This window comes from Artibeus jamaicensis, unplaced genomic scaffold (genome assembly GCF_021234435.1).
Source record: "Artibeus jamaicensis isolate MK-2021 breed Jamaican fruit bat unplaced genomic scaffold, CSHL_Jam_final scaffold_537, whole genome shotgun sequence".
In the NCBI taxonomy this organism is placed as follows: domain Eukaryota; kingdom Metazoa; phylum Chordata; class Mammalia; order Chiroptera; family Phyllostomidae; genus Artibeus; species Artibeus jamaicensis.
The window spans coordinates 45,766,217-45,785,513 of NW_026522047.1; the positions used below are offsets into that span (position 1 = coordinate 45,766,217).

General features: G+C 39.3%; 1 protein-coding gene across 1 annotated transcript; it reads right to left on the minus strand.

Moving 5' to 3' along the window:
- Nucleotides 1-8,427: 8,427 nt before the first annotated feature.
- On the minus strand, nt 8,428-18,277 carry LOC119038849 (zinc finger protein 709-like). Its single transcript, XM_037131383.2, has 4 exons — nt 18,129-18,277; nt 10,893-11,019; nt 10,625-10,685; nt 8,428-10,213 (listed from the first exon to the last, which is right to left on the minus strand). The coding sequence occupies exons 1-4, from the start codon at nt 18,129-18,131 to the stop codon at nt 8,653-8,655; spliced, it is 1,752 nt and encodes a 583-aa protein (XP_036987278.2). The 5' UTR covers nt 18,132-18,277; the 3' UTR covers nt 8,428-8,652.
- Between the last annotated feature and the right edge of the window lie 1,020 nt (nt 18,278-19,297).

Below are 19,297 nucleotides of genomic sequence, written 5' to 3' on the forward strand. Positions count from 1 at the left end.
ACACGGAAAGCCATGTGCACGGCCTGCCCAGCATGCCAAGATGGAGAAGTATTTATAGAAAGGAAAAATGAAGTTAAGGGGAGAGGCAGTTACAGAGCTTTGCTGTAAGCAGAGTTATTTCTGGAGGGTTCTTGGGATGCCATAGAATGCAAGAACTCCTCCCATAAGCCCTAATGCCTCCCACAGATGCTCCTGACTGACCGTGTTCCTTTACAGTCTCATCCTAATCTTTATCATTCCTCCCTATTGATCAAGATCTTTCTCTGAAAGCCTCACTGACCAACAGGCAGGTCTTCCAACTTCAGCATCCTTTTGTCCCTTATTATCAGGAAGGACCTTTCCTAGGTGTTGTCTCTTGCATCAGATGGAAGGTATGGACCAGCAACAGCTTGTGTCCAAGGTTAACAAGCAACAGGTACAGAGTTTAATAATAAAAATTCAAAACAGAATTAGAACAACATAGTAAGCTTAGTTTATATGATGAATTTAAATCAGGAGCTCGAACCTGTAGGTAATAAAACAAAAATCATGATTATCTTGGATAGGTCAAAATTTTAAAAATACATTTTATTTACTTTTTGAGAGAGGGGAAGGAAGAAAGAGAGAGAGAGAAAAACTCTGACATGCGAGGTTCAGTTGCCTCCCACACCCTCCCAACTGGGGACCTATCCTGCAACCCAGGCATGTGCCCTGACTGGGAATCCAACCACAGGCCAGTGCTCAGTCCACTGAGCCACTCCAGCCAGGGCTAGATCAAAGTTCTTGATGACAAATTCAATAAGGAGAAAAATTCCCTCCTTTCAACAGAAGATTAGAAAATGTAAACAAGGCCATGTTCTTTCCAAGGAAAATTAAAAAATTAAGAATGAATAGTAAAGAAAAAGTTTTGTACAGGCCTGATTCAGTGTTTAGGGAAAGGTGTTTCCTTCAAAGGTCACCTGCTTTAAATTTTGACAGTTTCAGGTCACCAGAGTATGTGTGGTTCCAGCCAAGGTTCGGTGCCTTCTTTAGGTATGACATGTATCCAAGACTCTACTCCCTGGAGTTTAGCACTATTGGGTTTAGTCAAAAGTACCTAATAGGGGCCCTTCCAGTGAGACTCTAGGCATGGGCCCTGACAGGGAATCGAACCAGCAAACCCTTCAGTTTTGGGGATGACACCCAACCAACTGAGCCACACAAGTCAGGTCTAGAGGGAGTCTTTTTTTAAGCTATCTTTTTCAGTATACAAAATCTCTAGGTTGTAGGGTGTGAGTTTTGAGTTTTCATTTCCTTGGAGTACACTATAAAAAGATTTCATTTCTAAAGCATGATTATTTTTCATTGAAACAATTAAGCCTTTACAATATGTCCCCCTTTATCAGCTCTGGATCAAAAGAAGCAGGAGCCAAATGCACGGGGCATCCTGTAATAATCTCAAAAGGTGAGAGTTTATGAGTTCTAAAGGGGTGAGTCTGAGGGGTTTTTTACCTTTTTATTGACTTTATTGGGGTGACATTGGTTAATGAAATTATATAGGTTTCATGTGTACCGTTCTGTAACACGTCGTCTATATATTGTGTTCACCACCCCAAGTCAAGTCTCCCATCACCATGTATCCCCCCAGATGAGATTTAAAAGGACCAACAGCAATGCTTTTGGCCAAAGTATTTGAAGAGTTACTACAAATTTTGCCAATTGAATTTTAATAATGCCATTAGTGCATAGAACTACACTGGAGGGTTGAAGGTGGGAAAAGAAAGCACAGGGAAAATGTTGCAGAACTGGACAAATAGCACAGACTTGTTGCAGCATCTTATCTGCAAAACGTGTTCCTCAATCAGTGTGGAGTTTCCCAAGCAGAAATAATCTTCTCCAAATGGGACTTCAGCCACTGTAGACGCAGTGACTTGTCTACAGGGAAAGCTTCAGTCCGTGAGAAATCATATATGCCATGAATAAATATACTTATATCCATGAAATGAAGGAAGCTGTATCAAATCTATTTGCCAAGCCTCAGATGGTCTTTAGGCCATTTAAAGTGCACAGAGTTGCTTTTTGGACAGATGGGATAATTAAAGGTTGGTGCTTTTTGCAGCCTTGTTCATATCTCCCCACCAGTATTAATGAGGGCTGTCGTTTTGTTGGCGGGCTGTGGTTTAATGCATGTGCAGTAGTCGGGAGTGGAAATTTCAGTTTCAGGTAGGACCGGGTTGTTATTTGGTCTGAACCAAAGCTTTCTCTTTTTATCAAACCAGCAACTGTGGGATTTTCAATCTTGTTTTTCTTTCTCTGAAGCTGATTGTTGGGCTTCTCTGGCCAGTTTTTCTTTTCTTTTCAAATTTTATTTACTTATTTTTAGAGAGAGGGGACGGGAGGGAGGGAGACACAGAGAGAGAGAGAGAGAAACATTGATGGCTTGCCTCTGGTACAATGTGGTTTATTGCTCAGAGATCTGGGACAAACATCCACCCTAATCCTTTGGATTTTTCCCACAGGTAAAATGGGAATGTTTCGAGGGCTAGTGCAAGGGATAATAAGGCCCCAAGTTAGGTAATCTGCTGTTAGTGGCTTCATAGCTTGAAGGGCCTCTTTACTTATATGATATTAATTCTGGGAAGAGGTTTTAAAGGATCAGTGCTAATCTTAATAGGAGATGCTCTGTGGATTCTGCTAATGTTAATTAAAATTTTTTCCATAAAGAAGATGGCAGTTGATCCAACAGGAACAACCCATGACAGCGCTCCCATATTCAGCTGCTGAACCGTCATAAACAGAATAAAAGCTGCTGAAAGGCCATTTAATTCACCTGATTGTCTATTCTGACAGTCACTGTCAAATCCTAAGTGAGACAGCTGAGGGACCCGTGCCCTCAGATTCATTCTTAGGGTCCCAGGTAGGAAAAACTGCAGAGCTGCCACTGCCCCGCTGCCCCTGGCCCAGATCCAAGGACACCAGACAGCCAGATAAAACATTGAGTAAGCCCACCATGAGAACGCCACCACCCCTGCACTCCCTGCTTAACAAAAAAGTTTGTAGAATTTTCTCTCTCTTCTAACTGCTTGCTTCTGGACAGGTATCAAAACCACTGCTGTGTATGCTTAGTTGAACAACCTCGTAGGCACAGGGATCGTTGCCAAGCAACCCAACAGAAGAAGGAAAGTGCCCTGGGGCTCTCCCCTCCTTTGCCAATAAAAGCCTTTCCCTCCAGGCATTCTGGGAGCAGCCTATTCCCTTGCCCTTTTCAGTGCCGGTTCCCTTGTGCACAGGCTAACTAAACCTTTGTCTGCATCGGTTTCTGGTGATCTCTTGATTTCTATCCTAAGACACTGTTAAGAACTCAGGGTGCTGTAACATAAGGTTATTTTCCCCTTTCAGGAGAAGCATCTTCCAACCTGCTACTTCTCTAGGAAGTCTTGGCCTAATAAGTGGGTGGGGCAGAGGAAAGAGGAAAGAGCAGTATGTATCTCTTAAAGGGTATAAACAAAAATGAATAGGTTCAGAAATATGAACCTGTTTATACGAAATTCCCACTATCTGAACTGTTTTATTACTCCGAGGCAGGGGCTGTTTTACGACAGTGGGGTTGAGCACTGAGAGGGTAGCACCGGTGTCAATAGAAGCAGAAAGAGTTTTTGTACCAAATTGAAGAAGAGTTCTCCAAGCTGATTAAGAGGAAGATTGGGAAAGGCCCTAGCACCGGGGGCGAGGAGAACCTTGGGGAGGCCGGTTAGAAGACTGACGGCAGCCTCTGAAGCACTGAGACCCAGGGCAATCCATGTCCCACTGTCCTGGCTCTTCGCTACAATGGCCAAAGTTTGAGGTCTTTGGGTTTAGGGCCTCTCCTCTGCCAAGGCCAAAAATGAAAAGTCTTGGCAATCTTACTTCCAGGTGGCTCATCTGGAAGGGCAGGCTGGCCAAATTCACTCAGTCTAGAGTGGAGGTGGTTTCCCATTCCACCCTGGTCTTCTTAACCTGGAGGGTAAGATCTTTCTGTTCAGCCCACTGGCAGTAAAAATTTACCTGAATGGAATCAGCACCTGCAAGAAGACCAGAATTTTCCTTAAATAGGACCTAAAGTTGATTGTAATAGTCATGAGTGGATTCACCGGACTTTCATGAGCAAGTCTGAATATTGCTTCAATCAACAGGCTTTGGGAAAGCCTTAGGAACTGCTTGGTGTAATTTTTGAGCAAGTTTTCTAGCTTCTTCCCAACAATTGGAGATTTGCTTTTTTCTAAGTCCCACTCAGGGTGTTTCCGTCTGGCAATTCTCATCCAGTGTTAAGCCTGGCTTCCCCCAACCACCATACGAGTTAGCTGATTAAATCAGAAAGCCCAAGCTGACAGGTCTGAGTAACAATATCAAATTCCTCAGAAAACTTGGGGTGCTCTTTACTTATCTCAGGGAATTCCTTAACAATGACTTGCAACTCAACTTCAGTTGAGGGTACTTATGAAATTGAGGTCTATTAGAATCCAAAAAGGGTTTATTTTGGAAAGGGAAGTACTGGTAACTTTAGAGGAAGAATGAATGGGAGAGGATTCAGGAGAAAATGGTGCCAGAGGTACGACCACTGTGGTAGTGGAAGGCAAGACGCTGTGGGAGGTGGGGCTCGAAACGAAGGAGTCGGGCAAGAAGCACTGGTACGAGCTGGGGAGGCCCAAGGCAAAGTCTCCAGAGAAGTAGAGGGGAGACCAGGAGGAGATCCTGAGACAGTGGAATAAATGGGGAAGGACAAGACAATGCCGCAGAGGATATTTTCTCTCTCTTTTTATATTTTCAGTAGCCTCAGCTAATCCCAAGACTTTATTTCACAAACAGGCAACTTGGGATTCTTGGTGTCATTTGGAAACCTTAAAATACTATTCTAAATAAGCATTCCACTCAGTTTAATCAATTTTAGCATTATTATTATCCACTCAGTTTTAAGAAAATTAAGTTTAGGAATCTTAGAAGTTCCCCACTGTGGCCACTGATTTTCTGAATTACTTTGATGATGACACTCACTGAGGTCCATATATTCCATAAAGATACACCCCCACTTCCCTATTTTGTCACATATCATCATTTCCTTTTCTGTAACACCTTTATTTTCTTAGAAAACAAAGCGTACTCATTTCACCGTCTCTTTTCCTACAAAAAACATAAGCACCAGGAATGCGTGCAAGAACTTCTTTCTTTTATGCCTATTTATCCATACCTCAGAGAGCCTGGAATAATTGTGCTGTATGTTTTTAATCTACACAGTCTGGCATATGAAGGATGTTGAAAAATAAGCATGATGAGCATCGTCTCTGAGCAAAAAATGCTTCATTGGAAGAGGCATGCTGACTTTGCAAGGTACATGACAAAAGCCTTACGTACCTTACAAAGAAGTAAGCAATTAGAACTTCTTGTTTTCATTAACATACTTATGGGAAAGCATTGAATACACTGCAAGAAATATTTCAGAATTTTGATAACAAGAAAGGCGAAAGCTGTTCCAGAGAACTGGAGCTGGCCTGCTGCTCCCCGAAAGGGTTAGCTATATCCCGCTGAAAGAAAAATGTCACACACATCCCTGACCAGACAAAGCTGCTCCATAGCCATGATGGATCAAGGCAAAAACAAAGGCATTTTGTAACCATTTCTCTGTAAATGGTGAATGAGAACAGATCCCAAAGAATAAAAATAACTAAAAATCCTCTCTTCTAATATTGTAGATTGGTGCTTCTCACATATAGGCTTAGCATCAAGCTAGTGTTTCTGCCTTCTAGATAAGAACTTATGATCATCCAGGGTAGAATAAAGTTTAGTTCCTCACAATACATCCAACACATAAAAAATATACTACTTCTTTACTAGCAATCTAATCATTTAACACAAATCCAATAAGAAGTCCCTTTGCTGCTACTGTTACACCCAGTAGCCGTTTGTGGTTTGTGAACATTCTTGTTACTAGAATTCATTGCACCCCAATTTTTGACTACAGAGGTGATCCTGTATCTTTGGCAGGAGGGGACTGAAAAACATATGATTTAAGTTTCTGGTATTATGAGTAAACAAAAAACTAGTCTCATAACAAAAATTCTAAGTATTATAGAATAAAAATAAATATTTTAAAATAAAATATCTATCCCTTACCAGTGTGGCTCTGTTGGGTGGGTGTCATCCTGAAAAGTGAAATGTTGCTGGTTTGATTCCCAGTCAAGGCACATGCCTGGGTTGTGGGTTTGGTCCCTGGTCAAGGTGTGTGCTAGAGGCAACCAATCGATGTTTCTCTCCCTTTCTCTCCTTCCTTTCCCCTCTAAAAAAAATAAAAAATAAAATATCTAAATTTGTACACACGATAACTTTGATTCAGAATGTATATAATTAAATGGAGAAAATGATAAGTTGATTAGAAAATATATAATTACAAGGAGACATTTAATACATCCTCTCAGGAAATAAAAACCAATAATATTTCTCAGCTCACATGTACTTGGAAAACAGTTAATATAATATTTCTAAGAAAAAAAACCACAGAACACTCATTAGAGAAAACAATGCCCATACTTTCAATCACATATGCTCAAAGATAATTAGAAGCATATGGAGAGCGAACATTCTGCTGTAACAGGAAACACTCAGAATGTGCCTGACCTCAGAAAGGCGCCAAGTCTCACAGGAAGGACGGGTCAGGACAGTCAGCACGCGCAGCCCGAGATCAAACTCCAGCCCCAGAGCAAACTCCAGCACGGCTCTTTCGGACCGCACCACTGCGGAATCAGGAACGCCCGCTCACCAGCGGTATTAATAGAACAAGGGGTTTACTATACAAATTAGACCTTATACAGATACAATGTAGGGATGAGTAGAGTTAGTCCTTCAGAAAGCATTCTCTATGATGAGTCTACATTTTTTTTTTTTTGCCTGGTAGACACATGAAGTCTTGCAGGAGAACCCACACTGTACTGGTTTGAACCCAATCTTCAACTGTAGAAGCCAAAAACTGAAATCAAATATAAGTCAACCAGCCACTTGTGGTTTTGAAGATATCTCTTTTACCCCAACTATAGTTTATGTTCCGTATTATTTTGTATTAGTCTCAGGTGTACAGCATAGTGATTAGATAACCATTTACTTTACAATGTGTTCCCCTGATATGTCCAGGGCACACCTGACACTGTACAGTTATTACAATATTATTGACCATATTTCCTATGCTGTGCTTTACATCCCCCTGACTATTCTGTAACTACCAATTTATATTTTTCAGTCCCTTCACCATGTTCACCCAGTCCCCCAATTCCCCTCCTCTCTGGCACCATCAATCTATTCTCTATATCTAGAAGGTTTTAATTTTGTTTCTTTTTTAGATTACGCAATAAGTAAAATCATATGGTATTAGTCTTTCTCTGACTGACTTATTTTCTTTAGCATAATACCCTCTAGGTCCACCCATTTTTGACAGCAAATGGTATGATTTCATTCTTTTTTATGGTCGAGGAGGATATTTTTGATTGGCAGGGCAAAGAATGAAGAAGACGGTGTGGAAGCAAGTGTCAGCAAAGGCCCTATGCATCTGTCTGTCTGATCTGTATAGGTGGCTGCCTAATCCTATTTCACTTTGTGTTCCAAGTTCATGTGAGATAGACTCTGGTGAATTCTAACATGGAACGGAAAAGCAAGAGAGTCTAGAAACTGTAGTTCACAGCATTACTCATGTTGCTATACCAGTCAAGAAGGGTCATCTCCAACTCCAGATGTTTTTGTCTCAGCACAGATCTCTCTTCTTCATGCAAACCTCACTGCCCAAATCCCAACCAGAAGGAATGATAAAGAACGAGGGGCAATGGATGAGAATAATTCACAACACTATACTCTACGATGAAGTGTGCACACTTACAAATTCATTTATCGACAAGGAAAACAAAATAAGGCTCTATAGGCAAATGAGAATGCAGTTTTCTGTTAAGAAAGAAAGGTGGGACATATATATATATTTTGGGGGGGGTATATATATGAGACGAAAGGGTAAAACATATCCAGACTTTCCATAGGAGGCCAGCAGAAAAAAAAACCCAAAACAAATACCAAAATGTCATTTTCCAATGGTCCTTTCCTTACAGATCAATTACAAAATTACATGAAAATTAAACCTACTTGCATGTGAGAATACACTTCAGTTCACCCACAAATCTATAATTCAGTATTTACTTACAAAATGAAGTAGAACTCCATAATACAGAAAATCACTTCATTAATAGGTCAGTAAGAAATACCATGTATGTATAATGTTTATAACATTTTTTTTCATGTCACGAAATTTCTAGAGTATCCTACGTGAATTAATTTTCAACAGGCTATCCATATTAATTACATTAATGTGATTTATATATTTCCAATGCAGTTTTCACATTACTTTGAAAATATTTGATAAAAGTTTTGTCTTATTTTTCAGTTACATAATTTCTACCCAGTATCTACTCTGACATGGTAGAGATTTGAGATGTGAAGGTTTTCCTATATTGTTTACATTTAGTAGAATTTTCTCCACTGTGAGGTTGTGTGTGTAGCTTCCCAAGGAAATGAGAAAACTAAAGGGTTTTCCACATTCTCTACACACATAGGGTATCTCTCCAGTGTGATTCTTACATTTTCACAAAAGGCTCTCTCATACTCCTTGGAGTATTCATAGACTTTTTCTTAGGTATGAGTTCTTCCATGATTTCGTAAAGAACTGGGACGACTGAAGGCTTTATTACAATTGTTACATCGATAGGGCTTCTCTCCAGTGTGAGTTCTTTCATGTGTTCTTAGTGAACTAGGACAATCAAAGGCTTTCCCACATTCCTTACACTTACAAGGCCCATCTCCAGTGTGCTTTATCATATGTCTTTGAACATTGGAAAGAGAAATGAAGGCCTTCCCACATTCCTTACATTCATAGGGCTTCTCTCCACTATGAGTTCTTTCATGTTTTTGAATGGAACTGAGGTAAGTGAACGCTTTCCCACATTGCTTACATTTGTAGGGTTTCTCCCCAGTGTGACTTCTTTCATGCTTTTGAAGGGAACAAGGAAAACTGAAGGCTTTACCACATTCCTTACATTCATGAGTTTTTTTTCTAGTATGAGATTTTTCATGATTTTGAAGGGACCTGGGAGTACTGAAGAGTTTACCACATTCCATACATTCATATGGCTTTTCTCCACTGTGTGTGCTTTCATGATACCGAAAGTAATTTGGGCAATCGAAGACTTTCCCACACTCCTTACACTTGTAAGGCCCATCTCCAGTGTGCTTCATCATGTGTCTTCGAAAGTTAGTGAGAGAACTCAAGGCTTTCCCACACTCCTTACATTCATAGGGCTTCTCTCCAGTATGATTTCTTTCATGTTTTCGAAAGTAACTTGGACAACTGAAGGCTTTGCCACATTCCTTACATTCATAGAGCTTCTCTTCAGTATGACTTCGTTCATGTTTTCGAAAGTAACTTGGACAACTGAAGGCTTTGCCACATTTTTTACATTTATAGGGCTTTTCTCCACTGTGTCTCCTTTCATGACTTCGAAAGGATTTAGAACAACTGAAGCCTTTACCACACTGCTGACATTTATAGGGTTTCTCTCCAGTATGAATTCTTTTATGTTTTCGAAAGTAACTTGGACAACTGAAGGCTTTGCCACATTTTTTGCATTCATAGGGCTTTTCTCCACTGTGTCTCCTTTCATGACTTTGAAAGGATGTAAAGCAGCTGAAGGCTTTACTGCATTGCTTACATTCATAAGGTTTCTCTCCAGTGTGAGTTCTTTCATGTTTTCTAAAGTAACTGGGACAACTGAAAGCTTTGCCACACTGCTCACATTTATACGGTTTCTCTCCTGTGTGAGACAGTTCATGAGCTCGACAGTAACTGAGACAACTGAAGGCTTTATCACAGTGCTTACAAAGATAGGGTTTCACTCCAGTGTGAATCCTTTCATGCCTTCGAAAGGATTGGCGATACTTGAAGGCTTTCCCACATTCCTTACATTTATATGGCTTTTCCTCATATTCCAGATACTCAAATGAGTTGGGTGTAGTGTGAGATCTCATATGCCTATTAAAGAATGAATGATTCATGAAGATTCCACACAAACTGCATTCACATACTTTTATTCCAGTAGAAGTTTTCTTTTCCTGGTTATGATTTGAAATCTGGCTGAAGTTTTCTCCATATTGACTACCTTGTTTACTTTTACCCAGTCTCTCTACTATATGACTGCTGTAAAAAGTGAAGAGGATATTGTTAATATCTTGTTTATTAATATAATCTCTTGTTTATTAATAATTTTACATTAATAGTTATTAGAATGACATTTTTACCATAACCAAGGAACGTGTACATTTTCAGTGCCTTCTGATTGTTTGAAAGTGCTAAATGCTTTGCAAGAGGGCTCAGTCATTGCTATTATCAAAACAGGATATTCATAAATGGGCTTTCAAAATATTATTTCTAAATGTACTAATTTTGAAACAGTAAACATGTAATTCACATGTGAGAAAAAACTTTGATGAAAATATGGCAAGAATAAATAAATTTAAAACTTGGCCAATTTGGTTTATGTGCTGTTTTAAAAACTTCATGACAGATTCAGATTCATGGGACACTGTTCTCTCACAGACCGTGACTCACCTTAAATTCGTTCCATGATGTTCGTAGTGATCTTCAATGTCATGGTCTTTGCATATTTCTCCTAAAATGCAGACCAGGAAAAACGATAAACTATAAAACCTCATAGAAAAACCGTTACATGGTAAGTCCATGATGAGTGGTGACCACGTCTGGTTTATTTACCAGTGCGTTCCCTTTCCACATTCTACTCCTTGGAACTCCATTGAGGAGGAAGCAACACTGGTTTTCTATTGACTGAGCAAGTAAGTAAGAATGTTGTCATCCCTACCTATTGAGGCCAAGTTCCTGAAGGTTTCCCTCATCACGTCCCTGTAGAGTTTCTTCTGTGAAGAATCCAGTAAAGCCCACTCCTCCAGTGTAAACTTCACACTTACATCCTCAAAGGCCACCAAGTCCTAAAACACCCCAAATATGTATATAGGAGAATAGGTGAGATGAACAGCACTAGGAATCTTTACTCAATTCATAAGAAATTCACATATAGGGCCCTGGCTGGTGTAGCTCAGTGCATTGAGTGCGGGCCTGCAAACCAGGCAATCGCGGTTCGATTCCCAGTCAGGGCACATGCCTGGGTTGCAGGCTGGTTCCCTGCAGGCCAGTTCCCAGCAGGGGACGCATGAAAGGCAACCATACATTGATGTTTCTTTCCCTCTCTCCTTCCCTTCCCCTCTAAAGATAAATAAATAAAATCTTAAAAAAAAAACATTCCGTAGCTTCCCATTCATTAAAAAAAAAGAAATTCACATATGATTGGAAAAAAGCCCACAAATATGTGGAGACTAAACAAAATTCTGCTAAACAAGCAATAGATCATAAAGAAAATGTAGGATATCAAAAAACTATCTGAAATAATAAAAACAAAAACACAACTTTTCAAACTTCATGAAATGCAGCAAAAGCAGTTCTAACAGGGAAGTTTATAACTACACAGACCTACCTAAAGAAAGCAGAAAGCTCTACATTGAAAGGAAGTAGAAAAACAAGAACAAATACAACTCAAAGTAAACAGAAGGAAGGAAATAATTAAGATCAGGGCAGAAATAAATGAACTAGATGTTTGTAAAACAATGGAAAATATTAATAAAACTAAGGGCTGGTTCTTTGAAAAGATAAACAAAATTCAAAACTTTAGCCAAACTCATCAAGAAAAAAAGTGAGAGAGCCAAATAAAGAAAATATAAATGAAAGATATGTCACAACTAACACTCCAGAAAGACAATGAATACTATGAACAATAGCCTGAACAAGAAGAAATACAAACTCTAAACAGACCAATTACTAGCAATGAAATTGAAGCAGTAATAAAAAAAAATCCCAACAAGTAAAAGTCTAGAACCAACCAGATGGCTTCATAGGTGAATTCTACAAAACATTCAAATAAGAATTAGTACATATTCTTCTTATTATATTTCAAAAAATATGAAGATGAAGAAATGTTCCCAAACTCATTTTACAAAGCCAGCATCACCCTGATACCAAAACCACACAAAGAGATTACAAAAAAATAAAATGACATGCCAATATTCTTGATGAACATAGATGTAAAAATTCACAACAAAATATTACTAGCCCATATTCAATAATACCTTAAAAGGATTACATACCATGGCTTAAGCAGAATTTATCTCAGGGAAGTAAGGATAGTTCAACATCCAACAGTCAATCAATGTAATACATCACATTAACAAAATAAAGAAACCATATGGTCGTCACAATGAATACAGAAAAAGCATTTGACAGAATTCAAAATCCTTTCAAGATAAAAACTCTCAACAAAGTGGTTATAAAAGAAATATGGCTCAATATAATAAAGGCTATTATGACAAACCCACAACTCATAACACACTCAATGGTGAAAAGCTGAAAGCTTTTGCATTAAGATTAGGAACAAAAGAAGGATGGCCAATATCACCACTTCTATTAAACACAGTATTGGAAATCTTAGCCACAGAAATCAGAGAAGAAAAAGAAATAAAAGGAACTCAAATAGAAAGGAAGAAGTGAAACTCTCACTATTTGCCAATGACATGATCCTATATATAGAAAACCAAAAAGACTTCAACAACAGCAAAAAACTATTAGAACTAATAAATGAATTCAGCAAAGTTGCAAAATACAAAATCAATATACAGAAATCAGTGAATTTCTAAATGCCAATAACAAATTATCAGAATGAGAAATTAAGAAAGAAATTCCACTGATAATTGCATCAAAAGCATAAAATACCTAGGAATAAATCTAACCAAATAGATAAAAAACTTGTACACTGAAAACTGTAAGACACTAAAGAAAAATATTGAAGAAGATACATATAAATAGAAGGATATGCTTTGCTCATGGATTGTAAGGATTAATATTGTTAAAATGTCCTTACTACCTAAAGCAATATACAAATTCAATGCATCCCTATTAAAATGTCAGTGACACTCTTCTTAGAATTGGAACTACTCTTAATATTTATATGGAACCACAAAAGACCCCAAATAGCCAACAAAATCTTGAAACAACAGGAGGTATCATGGGCCCTGATATCAAACTATACTACAAAGCTACAATAATCAAAACAGTATGTACTTGCTGGCATAAAAACAGATATATAGGGCAAGGAAATGGAATAGAAAGCCCTCAAATAAGTCCTTACTCATATAGTCAATTAATCTATGACAAAGGAGGCAAAGGAGGCAAGGGTATAACAATAAGATAAAGACAGTCTCTTCAATAAGTGTTGTTGGCAAAACTTGACAGATATATGCAAACCAATGAAATTAAACCACTTTCTCTCACCTATACAAAAACAAACTCAAAATGTATTAAAGACATAAATGTAAGACCTGAAACCATAAAATTTCTGGAAGAAAACATAGGCAGTTAACTCTTTGACATAGCTCTTAGTAATATATTTTTGGACATGTCTCCTTGGGCATGGGCAGCAAAAAAAATAAATAAGTAAGTGAGACTACATCAAATGAAAATGCTTTTGCATAGTGAAAGGAGCCATCAACAAAACAAAAAGACAATTTGCTGAAGGGGAGAAGGTATTCACAGGTGATGCATCCAATAAGGGGTTAATATGTAAAATATATTGAAAAAACTCATGAAACTTATCACTGAAATCCTTAAAAAAATCCAGTTAAAATCTCGAACAGACATTTCTCTAAGAAGGACACACAGATGGCCAATGGACATGAAAAGATGCTCAGTATCACTAACTATCAGAGAAATGCAAATTAAAACTGCAATGAAATATCACCTCACACTTTTCAGAATGGCTATAATCAATAAATTAACAAGCAACAAGTGTTGGTGAGAATGTGGAGAAAAGGTAACCCTTGAGCAGTGTTGGTGGGATTATAAATTGGTGTAGCCATCGTGGAAGACAATAGGAGGTTCTTTGAAAAATAAAGGAAAATGATTAAAATTTCAATTATTTCAATTTCCCCATACAGATCAAAAATAAGTTTCTTCATTGGAAAAAAAATAAAAATAAAAATAGAACTACCTCTTGACCCAGCAATTCCACTGCTGGGTATTAACTGAAAACAATCTAAAACACTATTTTGAAAGATATACACACTCCTATGTTCATTGTAGCATTACTAGTAGTAACCAAGGTATGGCAGTAACCTCGATGCCTATCAATTGATGAATGAATAAAGACATGTAATTGCTACACACACACACTGGAATATTATTCAGGAATAAAAATAAAATCAAATCCTGCCATTTGTGAGAGCATGGATGGACCCAGAGGGTATTATGCTAAGTGAAACATATCAGACTGAAAAAGACAATTACCATATGATTTCATTTATATGTGGAATCTAAAAAAAATAACACCAAAAAACAAAACAAAATAAAAAGAGATCTATAAAGAACAAGCTGATGGTTGCCAAAGGTGAAGTGGGTGGATGACTGGGATTTCAAAAAGCCAAGAAGGCTCAGTTATTAAGGCCCTTATTACTCTCTCCAGATTGCAGAGGCTACAAACTGGTCCTCCTCTTATTTTCTCACTCCCTACAACAGCATCTATCTTTCCTTAAAGGGATGATTTCTCTAAAATCATATTATGATCATGTTATTTCCCTGGTCAAAGCCTTTCAGTAACTACTCAGTATCTCAAGACAGAGAACTATCTGGTCAGTGTATCAGTCCAGGCCTTTGAAGCTCTAACCCTTGTCTATAAAAATTACACACACACACACACACACACACACACACACACACATACAGTATATGCATATAACCTAAATATATGAGTATATAAGTATATAACATATTATATATATATATTTATATGTATATATAGAGAGTACATTAAAATAACTAGATGCTTTCCAGTAACATAAAGAAGAAAGCAAAATGTCCCCTCTCACCACTCCTACACAACCTTGTACTAGAATTCTTAGCTAAGGCAATTAAACAAGAAAAGGAAATAAAAGGCATACAGATTGGGAAGCAAGAAATAAAACTATCTTTGTGGCATATGACAAAACTGTTTAAGGCCCTGGTCAGATGGCTCGGTTGGAGCGTTGTCCAATACACCAAAAGGCTGTGGGCTCCATTCCTGGTCAAGGCACATGCCTGGGTTTCGGGTTTGATCCTTAGTCAGGGCGCATATGAGAGGCAGCCAGGTGATGTTTCTCTCTTTCCTTTCCTCTTTCTCTGAAGTCAATGAACATCTCTTTGGGTGAGGATAAAAAAAAAGACTGTCTAAGGAGAAATTCTCAAAAAATCCTAAATAAAATCTCTTGAACTAGTTTAAGAGAATAAAAAGGTTGAAGATAAAAGATTAATAGACAAAAGGCAATGATCACTTTCTGTAGATCTCCACAAATACAATGAACTGATCTTTGACAAAGAACTAAAGGCAATTCAATGGGAAAACATAGTCTTTACCACAAACAGTGCAAGAAAAATTGGACACCCATAAGCAAAAAGCCCCCCCAAACAAAAAAACCCTATAAACAGATTTTACATCTTCACAAAAATGAACTCAAAATGGGTCATAGATTTAGTAAAAAATGTCAAACGACAAAACTTCTAGAAGATAACATAGGAGAAAATCTAGATGACTGTGGTTTGGTGATTAATTTTAAGATACGACAACAAAAGCAAGATCCAAGATAGAAAAAAATGATTAGCTTGACTACAATAAAATGAAAAACTCCTGCTCAGTAAACACTGTATTAAGAGAATGAAAATACAAGCCACAGACTGTCCGAAAACCTTTGGAAATCACTTAATATCTTCATGCACTAACAGTTACAAAGTGCAAAATAAAAATGTTCAAATCTCAAGCCCTGGCTGGTGTAGCACAGTGGATTGAGCGAGGGCCTGCAAACCAGAGGATCGTGCTTCGATACCCAGCCAGGGCACATGCCTGGGTTGCAGGCCAGTTCCCTGCAGGGGACCCACAGAGGCAACCATACATTGATATTTCTCCCTCTCTCCTTCCCTTCCCCTCTAAAGATAAATAAAAAAAATTTCAAATCTCTTGCTAACTAAAAAAATATGTGGTATTATAGTTTGTCCTTCCCCTATATTTCACACCAGGGGTATTTCTAGGACTAGGTAGCATATTATAAATGCATTAGGATTTGAGTTTAGCTCTTAAATGTGGTAGGATTTTAAAGATTTGCATGAGCTTTCGGTAGTTTTCCTCACCTCAATTAAAATAGAAATTCAATTGCTTTTGTTTTTTTTAAAGTTCTCTAGGGACACACATATATAAAAACTGATGTGAGACCTGGCTGGAGTGGCTCAGTCCTCCCTCGGCGAGACTTTTGAACCAAAGGGTCACCAGTTCGATTCCCAGTCAGGGCACATGCCTGGGTTGTGGGCCAGGTCCCTAGCTGGGCATGTGTGAGAGACAACCACACATTGATGTTTCTCTCCCTATCTTTCACCCTCCCTTCTCCTCTCTCTAAAAATAAATAAATAAAAGATTTAAAAAAACTGATGTGAGATAGAAAAACATGCATGAGAATTTAAGTACGTTCACCTCAAATCTTGAAGTTCTCTTGCCTAAATGGGAAAAAACCCTCTATTTCCACAATTTTCTTGCTTTCCTCACCTTGTACCTCTCTATCATATTACAGCTTCAGAGCCCAAGTGCTCAGGGAAACTGGAGCCAAAGGGCTGCACTATTCAGTGGATAAAGGATCCAAAGGAAAGAAATGCAGTATTGAAAGCATCTCGGATGAGCCGCCTGCTTCCCACAGGACAGGAGAGCCCCGTTCCACATTTCAGACTTTCCAGGTTGACACAGAGCCCCTGAATGGGACAGTCCCTGGGGACAAAGGGGAAGGACACCTGAGCAGCCCCAGGAGTGAACTCTGGGAACTCAGGGAATAATGGAAATGCTCCCTCTCTTGGGCTTCATCTCACAGTGAGGAAACACTTGGCCGGATTCAGTGTCAGGTTCTGACGCAAATGAACTCCAAATTCACAGACCCTAACCAAGGTCACAGACTCCTGACTTTCACAGACTTTCTCAGTGTGTATGAATTACACTGAATGCACCCACACTGTGGATGCAGAACTCCATCCTATGTCTAGAAACAGGCCCAGGGAACCACAACCAGAACAGGCCTCTGCTACCCAATGGAGTAGCTTTGGGCAACCGCCAATATTTTAAAGGGTACAAACCCAGTGTATGAACAATCCATAAATAAAGATATCTTTTAAAGGTGACAAATCCTAAGAGGGTCAGCGCTGACAGGACAGATCACTCAGAAAAGTTTGCCAAGAGGCAAACTTTCAAAGGACTTCCTTCCCGTAGGCTGTCTGTGCCCAGGAACGATCCTGGGAGGTCGGGCACAAGTATTTTATAGGACGTAGTTCCAAGTGGTTATTTGCTACTTTTCACTCATGTAAAATATCCACAAACAAAAGATAAACCCGATTAAAAGGGCCATCCATTGACTATGGAAAAGTGATAAACAGTTAAAATATGGGTCTGCTTGAAATGCACTTAGGAAGACGAATAGTTGATTTTGATGCTTGAATTGGAGAAGGGAAGCTGACGTTTGTAAGTTCGGGAAGGGATTTGGAAATTTAGAGTTACTGCCCCTCTTAGGGAGATACTGGGGTGGGAGTAGGGATTTGAGACCCTGCTTCCCAAACATTTGGAAAACGCAGGAGAAAACGGGCGCCCCCTGGGGGGAAAGGAGGTACTGGGAACCCCGCAGATCAGTTCCTCCCACGCACGGACACAAATAAATGTCACGATTGTTCTCTGATGACCCTCCTCGTGGGCGACGTAGGGCTGCCGGGGCAGAGCTGCCCAGAACGTGCCGGGGCTGAAATCGCCGCGCAGTAACGGGACAAGACACCCACAGTCTGGCTGCTGGCCCAGCCCCCCATGCTGTGTGCAGAAGGGGACAGAGGTTTGAGGGACGGCTTCGCGAACCCTGGACATGACCTTGGCAAGAATGGGTCCTGCTAAAGCTGGTTATAACCAGCACCTCGCCCCAGTCTCCGCACCCTGGCCCTACACACTCACCATTTTTGGGTTTCCTGGGTCCCCTGGAGTCCTCCCTACGATTCCTGGTAACGGTCAGGTCCCAGTGCGATAGAGCCTGAAGCAAAGAAACCTAGGGCCTTTGAAGGCGGCCGACCCAGCTCTCCAGGATGGCCGGAGCAGGCAGGACGTCCGGACTAGTGGATGGCCGTCGCCCCACCCACCTGCCCTCGGGATACCCCTGATTGGACAGTTCGAAAGGCCCTGTCTTTCGCGCCTGAGTGACAGCCTGACAGGGCTTTGGAGAAGGCCAGTGGGAACTCGTCCTCGGTGAGACTTTGGTGTTGAAAGTAAGACTGCGAGGCACTGCAATCCTTTGAATTTCCAAAAATGCAAATCAAATTTTGGCAATAAAAATGTTTAATGGTTATTATTACTAGAAATTAATGTCAGGGAAAATGTGACAAGAAGAGAGTTTTTCCCCACATAGCCTCAAAATTCTTGCAGTTCTATAACTGATATCCCTTTGCATGTAATGCCCATCCAATAGAAATGATGCATGATTTGCAAGTTTAAATATATAAAAGTATGGAATAGTTTTTTGGTGTCACTCTGTGATTATCTATAATGATGCAATTTTTGTACAACTCCCTTGATTTTTTTTTTAAACTTTTGATCCTCTTTACTTATTTCTTCCGCCCTCTCACCACCAGACTGTGGCAACCACCGGTCTGTTCTAGGTATCCATGAACTTTGTTTTAGTTTGTTTTTATTTTAAAAATTTCCACCTATAAGGGAGATTATGAGATATTTTTTTCTCTTTCACTTAGTGTAAGGTCCTCAGGTCCATGCATGGTGTCACAAATGGCAAGATTTCAGTCCATCTTATGGCTGAATACTTTTCCTTTGTACATAAAAATACCCCGTTTTAAAAATTGGTTGCTCAGAGAAAGAGGAAGGGAGAGAGTGAAAGAGAGAAAGGGAAGAAAATATTGACTTTTCTTCCACTTATTTATGCATTAATTGCTTGATTCTTGTATGTGTCATGCCCAGGGATTGAATTTGCAACTTTGTGCTCTAACCAGCTGAGCTACTACTGGCCAGTGACCACATCTTCTTATCTATTCATACATCAATGCACACTTAGCTTGTTTCCATATCTTGGCTGTTGTAAATAATGCTATAGTGAACACAGGGGCACATATATCATT